Source organism: Geotrypetes seraphini, chromosome 13, assembly GCF_902459505.1.
Source record: "Geotrypetes seraphini chromosome 13, aGeoSer1.1, whole genome shotgun sequence".
In the NCBI taxonomy this organism is placed as follows: domain Eukaryota; kingdom Metazoa; phylum Chordata; class Amphibia; order Gymnophiona; family Dermophiidae; genus Geotrypetes; species Geotrypetes seraphini.
Genome location: NC_047096.1, coordinates 39838197 through 39852852, shown reverse-complemented (window position 1 = coordinate 39852852; position 14656 = coordinate 39838197). Strand labels below are relative to the sequence as shown.

General features: G+C 39.9%; 2 protein-coding genes across 7 annotated transcripts in view; one reads left to right on the top strand and one right to left on the bottom strand.

Moving 5' to 3' along the window:
* Positions 1-2629, bottom strand: part of THYN1 (thymocyte nuclear protein 1) — a 28818-nt gene extending 26189 nt beyond the window's left edge. For 2 of the 4 annotated variants that reach the window (XM_033918365.1, XM_033918368.1), the window contains exon 1: positions 2398-2629. In XM_033918365.1, coding sequence (XP_033774256.1) covers positions 2398-2404 — 7 coding nt within the window. In that variant the 5' untranslated portion in view covers positions 2405-2629. Of the gene's footprint in view, positions 1-463; positions 532-2384 lie in introns of those variants that run through there. The other 2 variants (XM_033918366.1, XM_033918367.1) reach the window with 2 other exon arrangements.
* A 15-nt stretch (positions 2630-2644) lies between these two features.
* Positions 2645-14656, top strand: part of ACAD8 (acyl-CoA dehydrogenase family member 8) — a 35260-nt gene continuing 23248 nt past the window's right edge. Inside the window, exons 1-6 of one of the 3 annotated variants that reach the window (XM_033918362.1) lie at positions 2645-2960; positions 6036-6136; positions 7957-8126; positions 8360-8469; positions 8796-8872; positions 14321-14458. In XM_033918362.1, coding sequence (XP_033774253.1) covers positions 2792-2960; positions 6036-6136; positions 7957-8126; positions 8360-8469; positions 8796-8872; positions 14321-14458 — 765 coding nt within the window. In that variant the 5' untranslated portion in view covers positions 2645-2791. Of the gene's footprint in view, positions 2961-3005; positions 3351-6035; positions 6137-7956; positions 8127-8359; positions 8470-8795; positions 8873-14320; positions 14459-14656 lie in introns of those variants that run through there. The other 2 variants (XM_033918364.1, XM_033918363.1) reach the window with 2 other exon arrangements.

Below are 14656 nucleotides of genomic sequence, written 5' to 3'. Positions count from 1 at the left end.
TTCCCCGTTTTCGGCGGTGACCCGCGGCTAAAATGCGGTGGCCGCGGGTAAACCGCCACCGTGTCATTCTCTACTTCTGACCCTTGTCCTCCAAAACACAGCTAGTCAGGTTTTCAGGATATCCACAATGAATATGCATGAAACAGATCTGTATGCATATAAATCTATCTCATATACTCATACATTCATTGTGGGCACCCTGAAAACCTGACTGGTTGGGTATGTTGTGAGGGCTGGCATGCGAGCAATGGTAATGGTAACATAGTAGATGACAGCAGATCTGTACAGCCTGTACAGACCTGTACAGCCCATCCAGTCTGCCCAACAAGATAAATTCATAAGGCAATACCATTTCACTACTAACAACTGTAAACATTTTAAAAGTCATCATGGAAATTCATATAAGGGAAGTGATAATAGAACATTCTACAAACTCCAACTGGTACATCAAATTTAATTTTACCTAGCCGCAGGACTTCTTTTCAGGGGGCTCTCGGGAGTACCGAGTTCTGGCATCTTTTCCATTGCATGCTAAAACTGACCCATTGACCTGCAAGAATCAATGAAAGATCCCATACTCTGCACACATATACTGCTTTTTCATTTGACTGGTTGCAGGGGGCCTGGCTTCTATGGAATGGGTCCCTCAATGATTATCTTTCCCCTGAAGGATGGCCTGGCATTTGAGTACTGGTACCTTTTTTTAACTAGAAAACACCCCCCCAAAAAAAAAAAAAAAAAAACTACACTGGGATTGAGGGGTACAGATAGAAGTAGAGGTAGGTTATAGAAATGGTCAGGAACCACTTCACAGGTCATAGACCTGATGGGCCGCCGCGGGAACGGACCGCTGGGCGCGATGGACCTCTGGTCTGACCCAGTGGAGGCAACTTCTTATGTTCTTATGCCTAGCTTTGCCACATTTGTAACAGATAATGCAGAAACTTGTGTTATCTAATATTGATTACTGCAATATATGAAGTTTATGGTTATCACACAGATTGTTAAAAATGGCAAATTTTACAAAGTGCCATAGTTGAATTGCTCTTGGGATAGGAGCATTCCTTTTTTTACTAGTCTATTGATTGCCTCTTGGAGCGTGTATCCTTTTTTAAGATTGTTATTTTTGGTATTCAAAGGTATGAGGTGTAGGAGTAGAGAATGACACGGGGCTAAATTATCCCCCGTCCCCGCAGGAACTCAATTTCTCCATCCCGTCCCCATGAGTTTGTCGCTGTCACTGTCCTTGCCCCATCCCTATAAGCTCTGCCTTAACCACACAAGCCTCGAACACTTATGATTTTAAAGTGTTTGAGGCTTGTGCAGATGAGGACACAGCTTGCAGTAATGGGGCAGGGGCAAGGCAAGAAAAGAACTCGGGGACGGGGAAAAATGTGTCCCCATGTCATTTTCTAGTTAGAGCAGCAGGCTGGGAACTGGAAGGCTCATGTTTTAAATCCCACAGCAGCTTGTTGATGCTTTGGCCAAATCTCCAGTGCCAGGTGTAGTAATGCTGGCAACCTCACCAGCTCACCCCATTTAAGGCTTACCACTATTACATTTGTGACAGCTCCATGAACTATTCATGGCTCACTGTTGGCAGCAGAGATGAGATTTAAAGTCATGCATAGCATAGAACTAGCTTACAAAAGTTACTAAGGCTGGGGTGTGTGTGTGCAAGGAAAGCATTTACCCCTCCCTTGAATTTCTTAGATATTTCTGCCTACTACTGCTACTATTCACTTCACTCGAGTATTCTGTTGGGTAATGCAAAAAATAACTTTGTCCCTACCCTTACAGAAATTCCTCCCTTCACCACTAAGCAGCTTCTGCAATTTTCCCCCGCCTAATAGATTCTCTCATGTTAATAAACAGCGCCTTACAGTTTCTAACTATCATGTTCACAACATAAACAGGGAAATAAATTATAAAAATACAGGGTCCGACTCCCACCAAACCACCATTTTGTCACCACATCCATTCTTCATTTGCTAATTTTTAAAAAACAACAGTAATCTGGTCTTTAGACATCTGGTAAAGATTGCATTATGGTAATCAATTAAGCACTTGTCTTGTCAAAGGAACGTTTTATTCTGTATTTTATTTGTTTGTTTTAATTAAGTTGTTATTATTGACAACCCCAGCTTTGTTTCTTTTGACTCGAAAAACTAAACTCCACAGATGCCAGGCAAAATCTTCCCCATGTGCAGCTTTAGCTAGATCTCGCGCGTTTCCAGCCCTGCCTAATATCCTCCAGAGCCTCGCAAACTTATTGCATTTCACTGAAAAGGCCTTTTAATATTCCTGGTATTTAAGGACCCTCAGTCCCATCTCTCCTCGTTATATTGTCTAAACAAACTTGATATCAGACAGGCCCTACACACCGTTTCTTTTTACCTATCATCCTGCTCCAAAGAGCTGCCCACACTCCCAGCAGCCAATGGGCAGAGGAGGCTGGATATTCTTCCGCCCCCGCTATACTGGTAACCAATGACTAAAACAAGCTTGAGGACCCGCCTCCCTTATGGCGGATGACTGTAGAGTTTTTCCCTTCTTTGTAACCAATGACCAAGGAGCCCCGCTTTTCTCCCTAGACCGTCAACGATCGGACAAGTCCGGGAAGCCCCGCTTCATATTCTGTAGTCAATAGCTGTGGGTTCTCCTGTCTCCTGGGAATTGTAGTCCATGTTTCCCTAGTCTCTCACTGGAATCCAGAATTCTAATTTCTTCCCGAACTATAGTTCCCGACACCGCTTCCTCCTTGATCTCAGCCCCTCCTTACAGCTCTCTTATGCCTCTTTCTGTCGCTCTTTGCCGACAGATTGTGGCTCTAGTGGTGAGGTCTCGAGCTGCCATGGCGTGGATAGGTCGTCTTCCAGCGTTGTTGGCCCCATGGTTTAGGTCTACCCGGTGCCGACATTCGGTGCTGCATCGGAGGGGTATCGCCTCCTGTATCGATCGTAAGAAAGGGAGGGGGCCACTGCAGCTGTCTTTTTACACTAGTTGGATGCTTCCAAGGAACAGTGCAAGAACTACATTTCCCAACATGCACATTGGTTAACCTAGGTCTGGATTAGCTTGTCTGCGGGATACGGAGCCAATTACTCATCCTCATTGTACTTATAATAGTGTAGTAAAATAACTACAGGGTTACCTGCAGGACGCAGGTTAGCAGAGACATGATAAACAGGATCTGACTTTGCCGTAAGGCGGACTGGGACTTGAAGTTTTGATTACCTGAGAATATTCCCTGAGCATATGGTACTTATGACCTTAAACAGGGCAATCGTTGGACTAAACAGTGCCAGGGTAGGAGTTGCTGGTGGAAGAGTAGCCCGGTAATTAATATAGTAAGTTGAAAGAATCAAGGAAGAAGGAAGGATTTAAATCTTTCTAACCCTTTTTGTGAGCTTGAACAAAATCACTTCACTTTCGTGACCTTGAATAAATCGCTTCACTTTTGATTGCCTCATGTACTAAATTAGATTGGAAGTCCTTTGAGGACAGGGAAAAATATCTGCTGTACCTATAATTTAATTGGTTTTCAGCTGTTAATGAAAAAGCATGAATTAAATACAATAAGCATTGCCCTTCTTTTTTTAGTTTTGGATATACTGTATGCTCACAAACTGGCTTGCTCTGCTTGCCCACTTGATGGCTCTGCTTTCATTATTTTAGTAAGGTGGAGGATTGATATAATGGATTGTAGAATTAAAGCAGAGATCAGTACCTATCATTAGGACTTGCAACAAAGCAGGGCTAGATTTGTGTGTACCATAACCCTTAATTTTTAAAATTTAAGAGGCTCCACCCACCCTTTGATTAAGTAGAAATAAATTTTAGGTTGACAATAAAAATTATAAAAATCAATAGTAATAATAGATATAAACAATAATTATAATTATTTAAATGCCTTTAATGTTTTTGGTTTGTTGAGGGGGGGGGGGAGTTGAACCATGAGTTCCTTATAATGTGAGACTTTACATTGTAGGTGTCTAATGTAGGCCAGGGTTTACCATGCCTACAATTTAGGCACGATTCTGTTAGAACATAAACATAAAAACTCACTTCTATACAGCTAAGTTCTATGCGGTTCACACAAAAAAAATACAGATGAGTACAGCAACAAATATCTAACTTCCAAAAGATTCTATAAAGAGATGTGTTTTTAAAGCACGTTGAAACTGTTGATAGTAGTTAGAAGATGTAAATACGTAATTCAGGTCCTTAGCCCATAAAGCTGCTTGAAAAGACAACAGACACTCCTGGAATTTTTAAAATTTATATCCCTTTGCAGATGGAAAAAAGAATATAGTGCATGAGATTTCCTGGAATGTTTGAAGTTAGTGATGATAAAAAGATTCTATAAGATATTCTGGAATAAAACCTGTCAATGCCTTAAAACAAATACATCCAAACTTAAACTTAATCCGCACCTCAACTAGCAACCAATGCAATTGACAATAGAAATAGGTAACATGATCATACTTCTTCAAGTCATAAATCAATCTAACTGCTGCATTTTGTATTATACACTGTTTTTGAAGATTTTTTTGGGCTCCAGCAAGATGAATGATATTGCAATAATCGAGTTGACTAAGAACCAATGATCGTACTAATAATCGAAAGGAATTTATATCAAAATATGCTCTAATGGTTCATAGTTTCCACAATATGTAGAAGCCCTTTCTGACCATTGAGTCAACCTGATTTTTCATAGATTTCGATTAAGGATTACACCAAGTATCTTTATGGTTGGTTTGATAATGTACATTTTAGCATTTAAAACAATGGATATAGCATCTTCCTTCAAATTCTGTCATCCAATATTCAGTTGCCAGGAGAATCTCTACAACAGTTTGATTGATTTGAGAGAAGGAAGTCAGTATAGGGATTAATATAGTGATGTCATCTGCATAACTAAATAGTCTGATCTTGAAATGGGATAGTCTGTTTCCTAAGGAAGCCAAATAGATGGTAGGCACCTATACCAGAGATGTAGACATCTACATTGTAGGTGCCTACCACCCAATTAACTTTTATTTTTTTGTCATTATGAACTTGTTAAAGCTCATTAATAACGTCATTAACTCTAATTTTGAAATTGATTTTTATTGATGTAGGCATCTACACTTTATTCACCGCTTATAAAATTCCCCCTTGTTGCTTATAAAACAGGTGGCAACATTAGTGCAGGACCATTATTTTAAAAAATGGAAAATCAGCCTTTTTACTGTAGCTTAATAAAAGGTCTCCTAAATCTGACACTTCTACAAAGAAATACGGCAGCAAGCAAAATATGGTAAGGTAAAACCCTTTCTCAGCTCAAGGATAAACATTTTTTCTTAAGCAAGATTTAAGGGCTAGTCCTAGTCAGATCCACACGTAGTCCACAATTATCGGTGTAACAAGTTTTGCTTACTTTGGCCAGTCATGTACCAAAAGTCTCATACTGTCACCTCTACTAATAGTCTTTGCCAGATTTCTTGACTTCCAATGGATTTTCCTCAGCTCATAGATAGGGAAGGGTTCTCTCTCAGTTTCAAATATAAATTTTAAACTGCTAAAATTTATATTTGCCCAGAGACTAAACTATCAGGTTCTTGGAATGAGGTTTTTGGCCAGTCCTAAATTTCTGCCAACTGCTGTTGGGGTGCATTTTGATACCTGGAATCATTCATTTCATGTGCTTAGGTTATCCCTTGCCCAAACCACGGAAGCTTATCCAGACCTGAGTTCATTGCATGTTCTGATTTTTCCATTACTTTCCCTAAGGAAATCAAAAGGACAAATCCATGTATTCAGTGAAACAAAAACAGAACTAAATAAGCCTTTTTTGGTAAACTTGGAGTGAGCTGGTGAATCTAGAAATGGTAGTGCAAATGCCATAATACATGAGCTATAAGTTCCCAGTTTAGAAGTGGGCAAAGTCTCCTTCCTTGATCTAAGTCATTTACTAGAAATAAAGCTAAACCCTATCCCCCCTACTTCCAATTTATTCACAACCTCCTTATCTAGACTTCTCATCCTTTCAGCTTCTGTAGGCCTGACTGAGGAACAGAAGGAGTTTCAGAAGGTGGCTTTTGACTTTGCTGCCCGGGAGATGGCACCTCACATGGCTGAATGGGATGAGAAGGTAAGAGCACAATATATGAGTACATGAGGCACAGCAAGTATATAGTAACATGTATTTCTCCCCAAAGAAGCCTGTACGATGCTGGTAGTCTTATATGTCTTCTCCGATATTTGGGATTGGTATCCACTGATGTATTTATGCACTGAAGCTAACTAAACACATTTAAAAACGTTTTTGTCATTCTAGAATTCTTATCAAAGAGTTTGAGGTTTTTCTTCATACATAAAGATTAGACTGTTAAAACATTTTTAGAACTACATTTTGTGAATTCACATTTTTCATTGTAAGTTACTCTTTCCCCCTCCTTTACAAAGCCACTCTAGCGCCAGCCACAGCAGTAAGAATGCCGACGCTCATAGAATTCCTATGAGCATTTTAGGTCTTACTGTTGCGGCCGGTGCTAAAAACACTAGCGTGGCTTTTTGTAAAGGAGGGCCTTTGTTCTCCAGAGATTTTCTTTCTTTTTTTTGCTTTGAATTGGTACTTATGTGTTTTTGGATTTATGAAGCATCTGCTTTTCATAGAGGTTCTCTGTGGGCTGAAAGAACATAAGTTCAGCCATGTTTAAGTTAGTACCTGGGGAATTATCAAGTCCAGTGCAAGGCTTGGACAAGGTATATGAAGCATTTTTCCTTATCTGTCCTGGTGTGCTCATCTTTTTTAAGTTGAGACTTATTAGGGTCCTTGGGTTAACTTACAGAGCATAGGGCACATTGAATGCCTTCCAGTCATTTTTCCAAGAGCAAGGTTGAATATATTTTCATTTGGAGACTTGCTTTTGATAAAAAGAATTCACATATATAGGTGGATATTTTTGTGTGGGTAGATTTCGACATGCCAGGCTGGAGGCCAGTGCTGGTATTTGTTACACTCGTATATATAGGTTCATAAGACAGGGATATAAACAGGACCTTATACCCTGTAGGATATTAAGTGATCAAGACTTTTGTCACAGTACTTTCTTTTCCGGTACAAAGTTTGATGAATCCATAATGGTAATTTGATCAGTTTTCTATGAGAGTGCTAACATCTTTTATTCTAAAGAACAATTTTTCCACAGTCTGACTTAAAGGTAACAAGACCGCATAGCTGTAAATCTTAAAGCCTACTAGTGGTCTAAAATTACCTTTTTTCTTAAACCTTTATAGACTAGGATTGGACATTTTTCTTTTCAAAATATTTGTCTTATGGTATAACATTATAGAAAGAGAAAACTAAGAAAACCAAATAAACTAGGAAACAAAAATTGGAAAACAGGAAAAAGAAAAGTAAAGATGAAACACATCTCCATACAATAAAAAGAATGACATAAAGACTTCAGGTGCAAGGATATAGGTTCACTGTCCTATGGCTGATTTTTTTAATTTATTTTTTTTGCTTGTGATGGTCAGGGTTTTTTTAAACACTGACTGCTGTGGGGAGAATTAGGCCCCAGTATTCAATACAATTTAAGCAGTGTGCAGTGAAGAAGTCTCTCCAATTGAAATTCACCACCACATGCTTGTTTAGGGTGATGACTGTGCTGATGTGAGTACTGTGCTTTGCTAGGCCAAAAAAATTCTATGGTAGCCCGTTTTTAATTCCCACTGGCAAGTGTTCACTGCATGATTCCATCTCGCAAGCAATAGCGAAACAGCCTCTTCACACAGACATTTCTCGCCAACTGAGGCAAAGTAAGAGATTTCAAAGAACAAGTAAATGCAAGTAGTGTGTTAGTACTGCAACCTGTTGATGAATTATGGAGGTTGAGGCATTAGTCTGAATGCTCTCTATTTTTGTGGCTCGTCTGCTCTGTGAAGCTATTGTTTTGGTTGTCGTAGGAAGTGTTTCCAGTGGAAATAATGCGGCAAGCAGCACGACTTGGGTTTGGTGGGATCTACATCCATCCTGAAGTAGGTGGGTCAGGACTTTCCCGCCTAGACACCACCATCATCTTTGAGGCCCTGTCTACAGGATGTGCAAGCACCACAGCGTATATGAGCATTCACAAGTGAGTGTGTGTGAAATGAAATTGCAGAGCCTCACTCTCGGTGATGTATTCATGGCTTTGAAGGAGTCTGTGATGGGGTTGCTGCATTCTGTCATTGGCTGTGTCCTCCCTCATCTCTGCCTTTTGAAGTCTCTGCAGTCTCTTTGACTTTTGTTCCAATCTGTTATAGTACATGTGATGGGAAGGTGGTACATGCCTCCTGCCTCTTACACCCTTCCTCCTTCTCTCCACAGTATGTGTGCTTGGATGATTGACACATTTGGGAATGAGGAGCAGAGACATCAATTCTGCCCATCGCTCTGCAGTATGGAAAAATTTGCTTCCTATTGTCTTACAGAGCCAGGTGAGTTCCTAGGCTTAGTATTTCAAATATTAATGCCCTCCAAGGTATCTCCCTATATTTCTATGGGGTAAAATCAGAACTGGAGGATGAAGACAAATGAATCAGCAGTATGTCAGAGTAGATTTGAAGAGGACCTTCAATGTTAGGGAAAGTATCATGACATGTTGAGTGAGCCTGAGAATGTTTCTCTGGTCTTCTCCAAGGGAGCCAGGCTAGGGCTGAAGAAAGGGAAGCTCTGCTTTGGACCTGCTAGATAGTTCTCAGTGCTAGGTATCCCCAGGTCCTGCTCTTCTTTCCAATCACTTCATTGTTTGTCTTCCATACAGGCAGTGGGAGCGACGCAGCTTCACTCTTAACATCAGCAAAGAAAAGTGGTGATTGTTACATCCTCAATGGTTCTAAGGTAGTGGGAAACTTTATTTATTTATTTTTAAACGTTTTTAACCTGCCTATTATTTAGGTGGGGTGCAAAAGTACATACATAATTCAAAACACAACAACCCAATAACAGCTCCTCTACATGTTTTAATCAGCCCAAATTCTGCCTGATTCAGCCACAACATTACATTCCTCAGCCAAAAAAAAGACTTGTCGACAAAAATGTCTTAACCTGTTTCGTAAAATCAAAGCTCGCCAACAAATGATGCAGCCATTCTGGCAACTGGTTCCACAAAAAAAAGATCTAACTGCAGAGAATGTAGACTCTTTAGTAAATCACATAATGTGCTCAAGAATAATGTACCACCAATAATGGACCGCAATGCTCAGAATGCAATGCTATAGGGCAATACTGTTTAATAGCCTGTTTCAAATAGATTGAAGTCAATCTATTGAAAATCTATTGAAAAATTATAACAAATAATTCTCCTTTTAATTTTATGCTTCTAATAAGTAGTTAAAGAGGTTAATTAGTACGAGGTGCCGTTAAAAAGTTATCAGCCCAACCAAGAAGAGCATGATGTGGAGCCATGAAATTTACAAGTTATTCCATACTTTTCTTGACATTTTTCATTTCAATGATATGAAATGAAAAGTGTCAATAAAGGTGTGGAATAACTTGTAAGTTTCATGGCTCCATATCATTCTTTTCTTGGTTGGGCTAAGTACTTTTCAGCGGCCCCCTTGTATTTCACATGTAAAGATTTAGAATGAATTACAGTACTGAGGTTCTTTAGATAATGTCAGGAATCTAAGAAGGTCTGAGATATCACATATGAAAACATTCAGAAGCCTTAGAAAAAGTTGGGCTTTACCTCAGTACTTTTGCTGCCTTTGTTTTAATTAATTTGAATTTTAGGGGGCTGCCAGGGTTTCTCCTTTCAGCTTTTTGGAATCTTTACCCTAAGAATGTGACATGATGATTCCACTGAGAGATGATTTTATGGTGTAGGTACCCTCTGGCGTCATTATGTGGTGCGAGACTCTTTTGTCCTACATTTCCCATTGTTGGTCACTAGAAGTAGTGACCTTATGCGGAGTTACTGACTCAGAACCTCTTAGCATCAGCAGTCCACATGGGCTGAAGGAAAGGAGGCAGCATCAACAGCCTGTATGAGCCAAGAGAATGGAAGGCAGTATCATAGAAAAATAGAAAATGATGGCAGATAAAAACAACATGGCCTATCCAGTCAGCCCATCCATTCCAGTAAATAAGCTTTGTTATCCTTTCTCTTCCTTGGAGAACCTCTATGCTTGTCACATGCTTTCTTGAGGAAGCATGTGGCCTTATCTCTGCCACCTCAACTGGGAAGGCTCTTCCACCACACATTCAACACCCCTTCTGTAAAGAAATATTTTTTTTAGTTTACTCTTAGTCTGCCCCCTTTTACCTTATCCTGTTCTCTCTTGTTCCTTTCAGTTGAAGGAGGCCCACCTCCTATGCATTTCCATAGCCTAGCTCCCTTTCCCTTACCTTCTCAATATGCATTCTTCAGAAGATTTTTAAGTCTATCCCTCTATACTTTATAACGAAGATCAGTTGCCATTTTAGTAGCCACCTTTTGGACCAAGTCCATCCTATTTATATCTTTTTATCAGGGTGTGGTCTCCAGCATTGTACACAGTATTCCAAGTAATGTTTTGCTTATACAAAGGCACTATTACTTCCATTTTCCTGCTGATCCTTTCTTTCCCTATATACGCAAGCATCTTTCTGGCTTTTGCCATTGCTTTTTCTACTTGTTTGTCAAGTTAAGATCATCACCAAGTCCTGCTCTTCTTTCATGCACTGAAGTACTTCACACCCTAAAATGTACTGCTCCCTTAGTTTTTTCTAGACCAAATGTATGACCCTGTATTTTTTTTAGCAATAAATCTTAGTTCCCAAACCTTATGACTGATGACAGAATTTATCACCGTCCCCGTGGGGAAACCATCTCGTGTCATTCTTTATTGTCTATCTCAACCTCAGTCCTTCTACATCAGCATTCTTCAATGCAAGGCTTGAAGAATCATATGGGGATGGTTTCCCACAGTTATCCACGGGGACATTGACAAATTCTGTCACCGTGTCATTCTCTACTATAGACCATTCTTTAAGTTTTGCAAGATCCTTCCTCATGTTATCCATACTTTCAAGCATGTCTGCCCCATTGTATATTTTAGTATAATTTGCAAAGAGTCAAATCTTAACTAACAGTCCTACTATAGTATATTGTTCACAAAAATGTTAGGACCAAGGATCAACCCCTGGTGGCATACCACTACTAACGCCCTTATACTCAGAGTGAAATCAGTTTATCAGTATCCTATGTCGCTGCCTCTTTAACCAGTTTCTACTCCAGTCAGTCACTTTAAGGCCCATGCTAAGGGCACTCAGTTTATTTATCAGTATCCTTTGCCGCTGCCTCTTTAACCAGTTTCTACTCCAGTCAGTCACTTTAAGGCCCATGCAAGGGCACTCAGTTTATTTATCAGTTACTTTTGTGATAGCATGTTGTAAACTTTGCTGGAATATAAGTAAACTACATCTATTGCTCTCCCTTGATCCAACTTTGTGGTCTCTCAGTCAAACAGATTAGTCAGATTTATCTGATAAGACAATTGAATTCTGAAAGCTGCAAATCCTCAGTTTCAGCAGGATTTCCATTAATTTATTCACCAAAGAGGTCAGATATCCATTATTTCTACTTTTTGTAGAGAGGGCCATAGCTGCTCTTCTTTAGTCCTCTGGGTCTACTCCCAACTCTTAAGAAAGTAGAAAACAGACTGGATGCAACCAAATCAGAAAATAAAATTCCCAGACAACAAAGGTAGAAAAGAAAAATGTATTTGTATTTAATACTTTTTAAAGACTGAGCTGTACCTGCTTTATAAAATGTACTTTTTTTTTTTATTATTATTTTGCAAAGTACAGGAGAAAATGCATTTTTGTTTCTCTTTTACTAGTATTGTTGTCTGGCTTTTTTGAGCAGAGAGTGGGGGGTCTCCATTTCAGTTTTAATTTGCATGTTTTTCCCTATTTTGTGTCAAACAAAGTCCCTCCATGTTTTGCATGTGCCAGTGAGATGAAGGATTTTGCTAGTATGTACCCGAGGAATGTCTGTGTAGGAATTTGTAACAGTCCAGCTTGTTCCAGTTTCCTAATAGTTGGTACATACAAGGGACATTCAATATTTATCTCAGTAGGAAAGAAAAGAGTTTCCAAACAATTTTTGTTTTATTTTTCAATATAGTCCCCTGATAGCTCCATATGCTTCATCCATTTTTCCTGCAATGACTTTAACCCCTTTTGAAAATAATTCTTCTGTTTGATCTTCAAACCAGGACGTCACAGCTTCCTTGACGTCTTTAACGCTTGAAAACCGTTGTCCATGAAGAGATTTCTTCAAAATTCGGAACAGTAAATAATCAGAGGGAGCCAGGTCGGGATTGTAGGGTGGATGGTTCAGTTGCTGAAACCCACATTCTCGGATAGCAGCCTATGATTATTGTGACGTTTGCACCAGCACATTGTCGTGAAGAAGCAGCACGCCTTCTGTGAGTTTTCCTCAGTTTTTCTCCTTGATTGACTCCTGCAAAGCGATCATTGTGTTGGTGTAACTCTCCTCGGTTATGGTTGTCTTGTGTGGCATGAACTCCAAGAAGAAAAAGTCCTTCATCATCCCAGAAGACAGATGCAATGACTTTGCCTGCAGATTTTTCTTTCTTTGAACTTTTTTGGGGTGAGGGACGACTTGTGCTTCCACCGCATTGACTCAAATCTCGTCTCCAGTCACCAAACGATGGAAAAAATTCACTTGATCTTCACGGAGCAACTCCAAGTTCTCCTGACATCTCTGGAGCCTCATGGCCTTCTGACATGGCGTCAGCATTCTTGGAACCTATCTTGTACTAACCTTGGACATGCCCAAATTTTTTCATGAATTATTTTCCAAACTGTACCTGCTGAGATGCCCATTTCTTCAGCTATTTGGGAAACTTTAATTCATCTGCCAAGATTAAATCCTCTACTTTCTTGCACATTTCTATGGAAGTTGCTTCCACAGGCTGTCCAGCATGATGGTCATCTTCAATGGACTCTCTACCCCTCTTAAACTGCTTGCTCCAAAATTTTACTTTGTGTGATAATGGGGCAGACTCACCATAAAGTGCAGTCATGCATTCATGGATCTCCTTTGCTTTTTCCCTTCTTATGTGAAAAATTTTATCACTGAACGGTGCTCCAAATCTAGCAGTTTCTTACTTGTTTTGCACAAGGACTCTCCTGACACCCTATCTCTTGGAATGTTAGATTTGCACTGGCCCGCAACTGTGCATGAGTAATCTTGAGGCATGTCACATCATGCAGAGACTTGTTTCAACATGCTTGCTACTTTCTTTCATACTCGGGTAGATAAATGATTGAACACCCCTTATATATTGGTACTGTACATCCCAGTGTAATATAAGGGATCTTCAAAGGCTATAGAAGGATGGTTCCAAGACAAGTTTACAGTATAGTCTTGAAAGATTTTTTTTTGGGGGGAGACACCAAATGAATTATGGTGTTGCTACAGCTACTCTTACACCTCATACCTAGAAACCAGTCGATCTTTTGTTTTCAAGTTTGTAGAGATCTGGAATGAACTTCCCGACTCCATTAGGCTTTTAGGCCAGTTGCAATTATTTCGTAAATTTCTGAAAACTTTGTTGTTTTCGCAATTTTTAAATGGTTTAACTACAGCCTCAATGAAATGATAATATTATAATTATTTTTCTTATGCTTTTCTTATGTACTTTAGTTTTTAATTAGTACTTCCTTCTCCTATGTTTTCTGCTATGTACTCTAGTCTTAATTATATGTGAACCGAGTTGAGCTCCACTGGGAGATGACCCAGTATATAAACCAAAGATTAGATTAGATTAGATCTTTGATCACAAGGCATGATTCCTGGATTCTGGTCGCGTAATCTGGTCCTGTCAGAGGTGAGTCATATCTAGAGGACAGCCCCCAAAATTTTGTTTGTTTCAGCGGAAACTGAAAATACCACTACTTGTCATTTCTATAGCACTGCCAGACCAAAATTTGCTGCACAGTTTCAGATGAACCAAACCTGGTGTAGCACAGCCCCCCTGATGATTGGTAAGGTGGTGCTTTTGATAGGGAGGTGGAGGGGCAGAAATTGGTCACCTATTTTGGTCAGGAAGGAGTGGCATTTTGGTTTCATCCAAGAAATGCATTGGCATTTTCAGTCAAAACATTGCTGAATTCAAATTTTGGGTTGATTTTGGTGCCAAAACAACCAAAATTCAGGTTGCCTCTAGTCATGTCACTTGATCCTTGATGGCCCCTAGAGAAGAATTTTGGGTCTCAGCTTACATGTGTTAATGCATTCATTGTGTTAATGTGTTTCATTTTTTTGCTCATCAGGCATTCATCAGTGGTGGTGGCGACACCGATATTTATGTAGTCATGTGCCGCACAGGAGGCAGTGGCCCAAAAGGCATCTCCTGTGTCGTGGTGGAGAAAGGAACACCAGGACTCAGTTTTGGCAAGAAGGAGAGAAAGGTGCGGGGGCTGATGGGTTTGTGGGAAATTGGAGATGAGCAGCGAGGGTTCAAGAGGAAGAGGACAAAATGGGGGAGGAACAGCGGAAGGATGAGAAAAATGGGATGGAAAGAAAGCTCTAAAGTCTAAGGGAAGGCTGGATAAGGGTTGTTGCCTTTTTAAACTGTTCTGCTGACTGCAGTTATTCTTGTGCTCTGT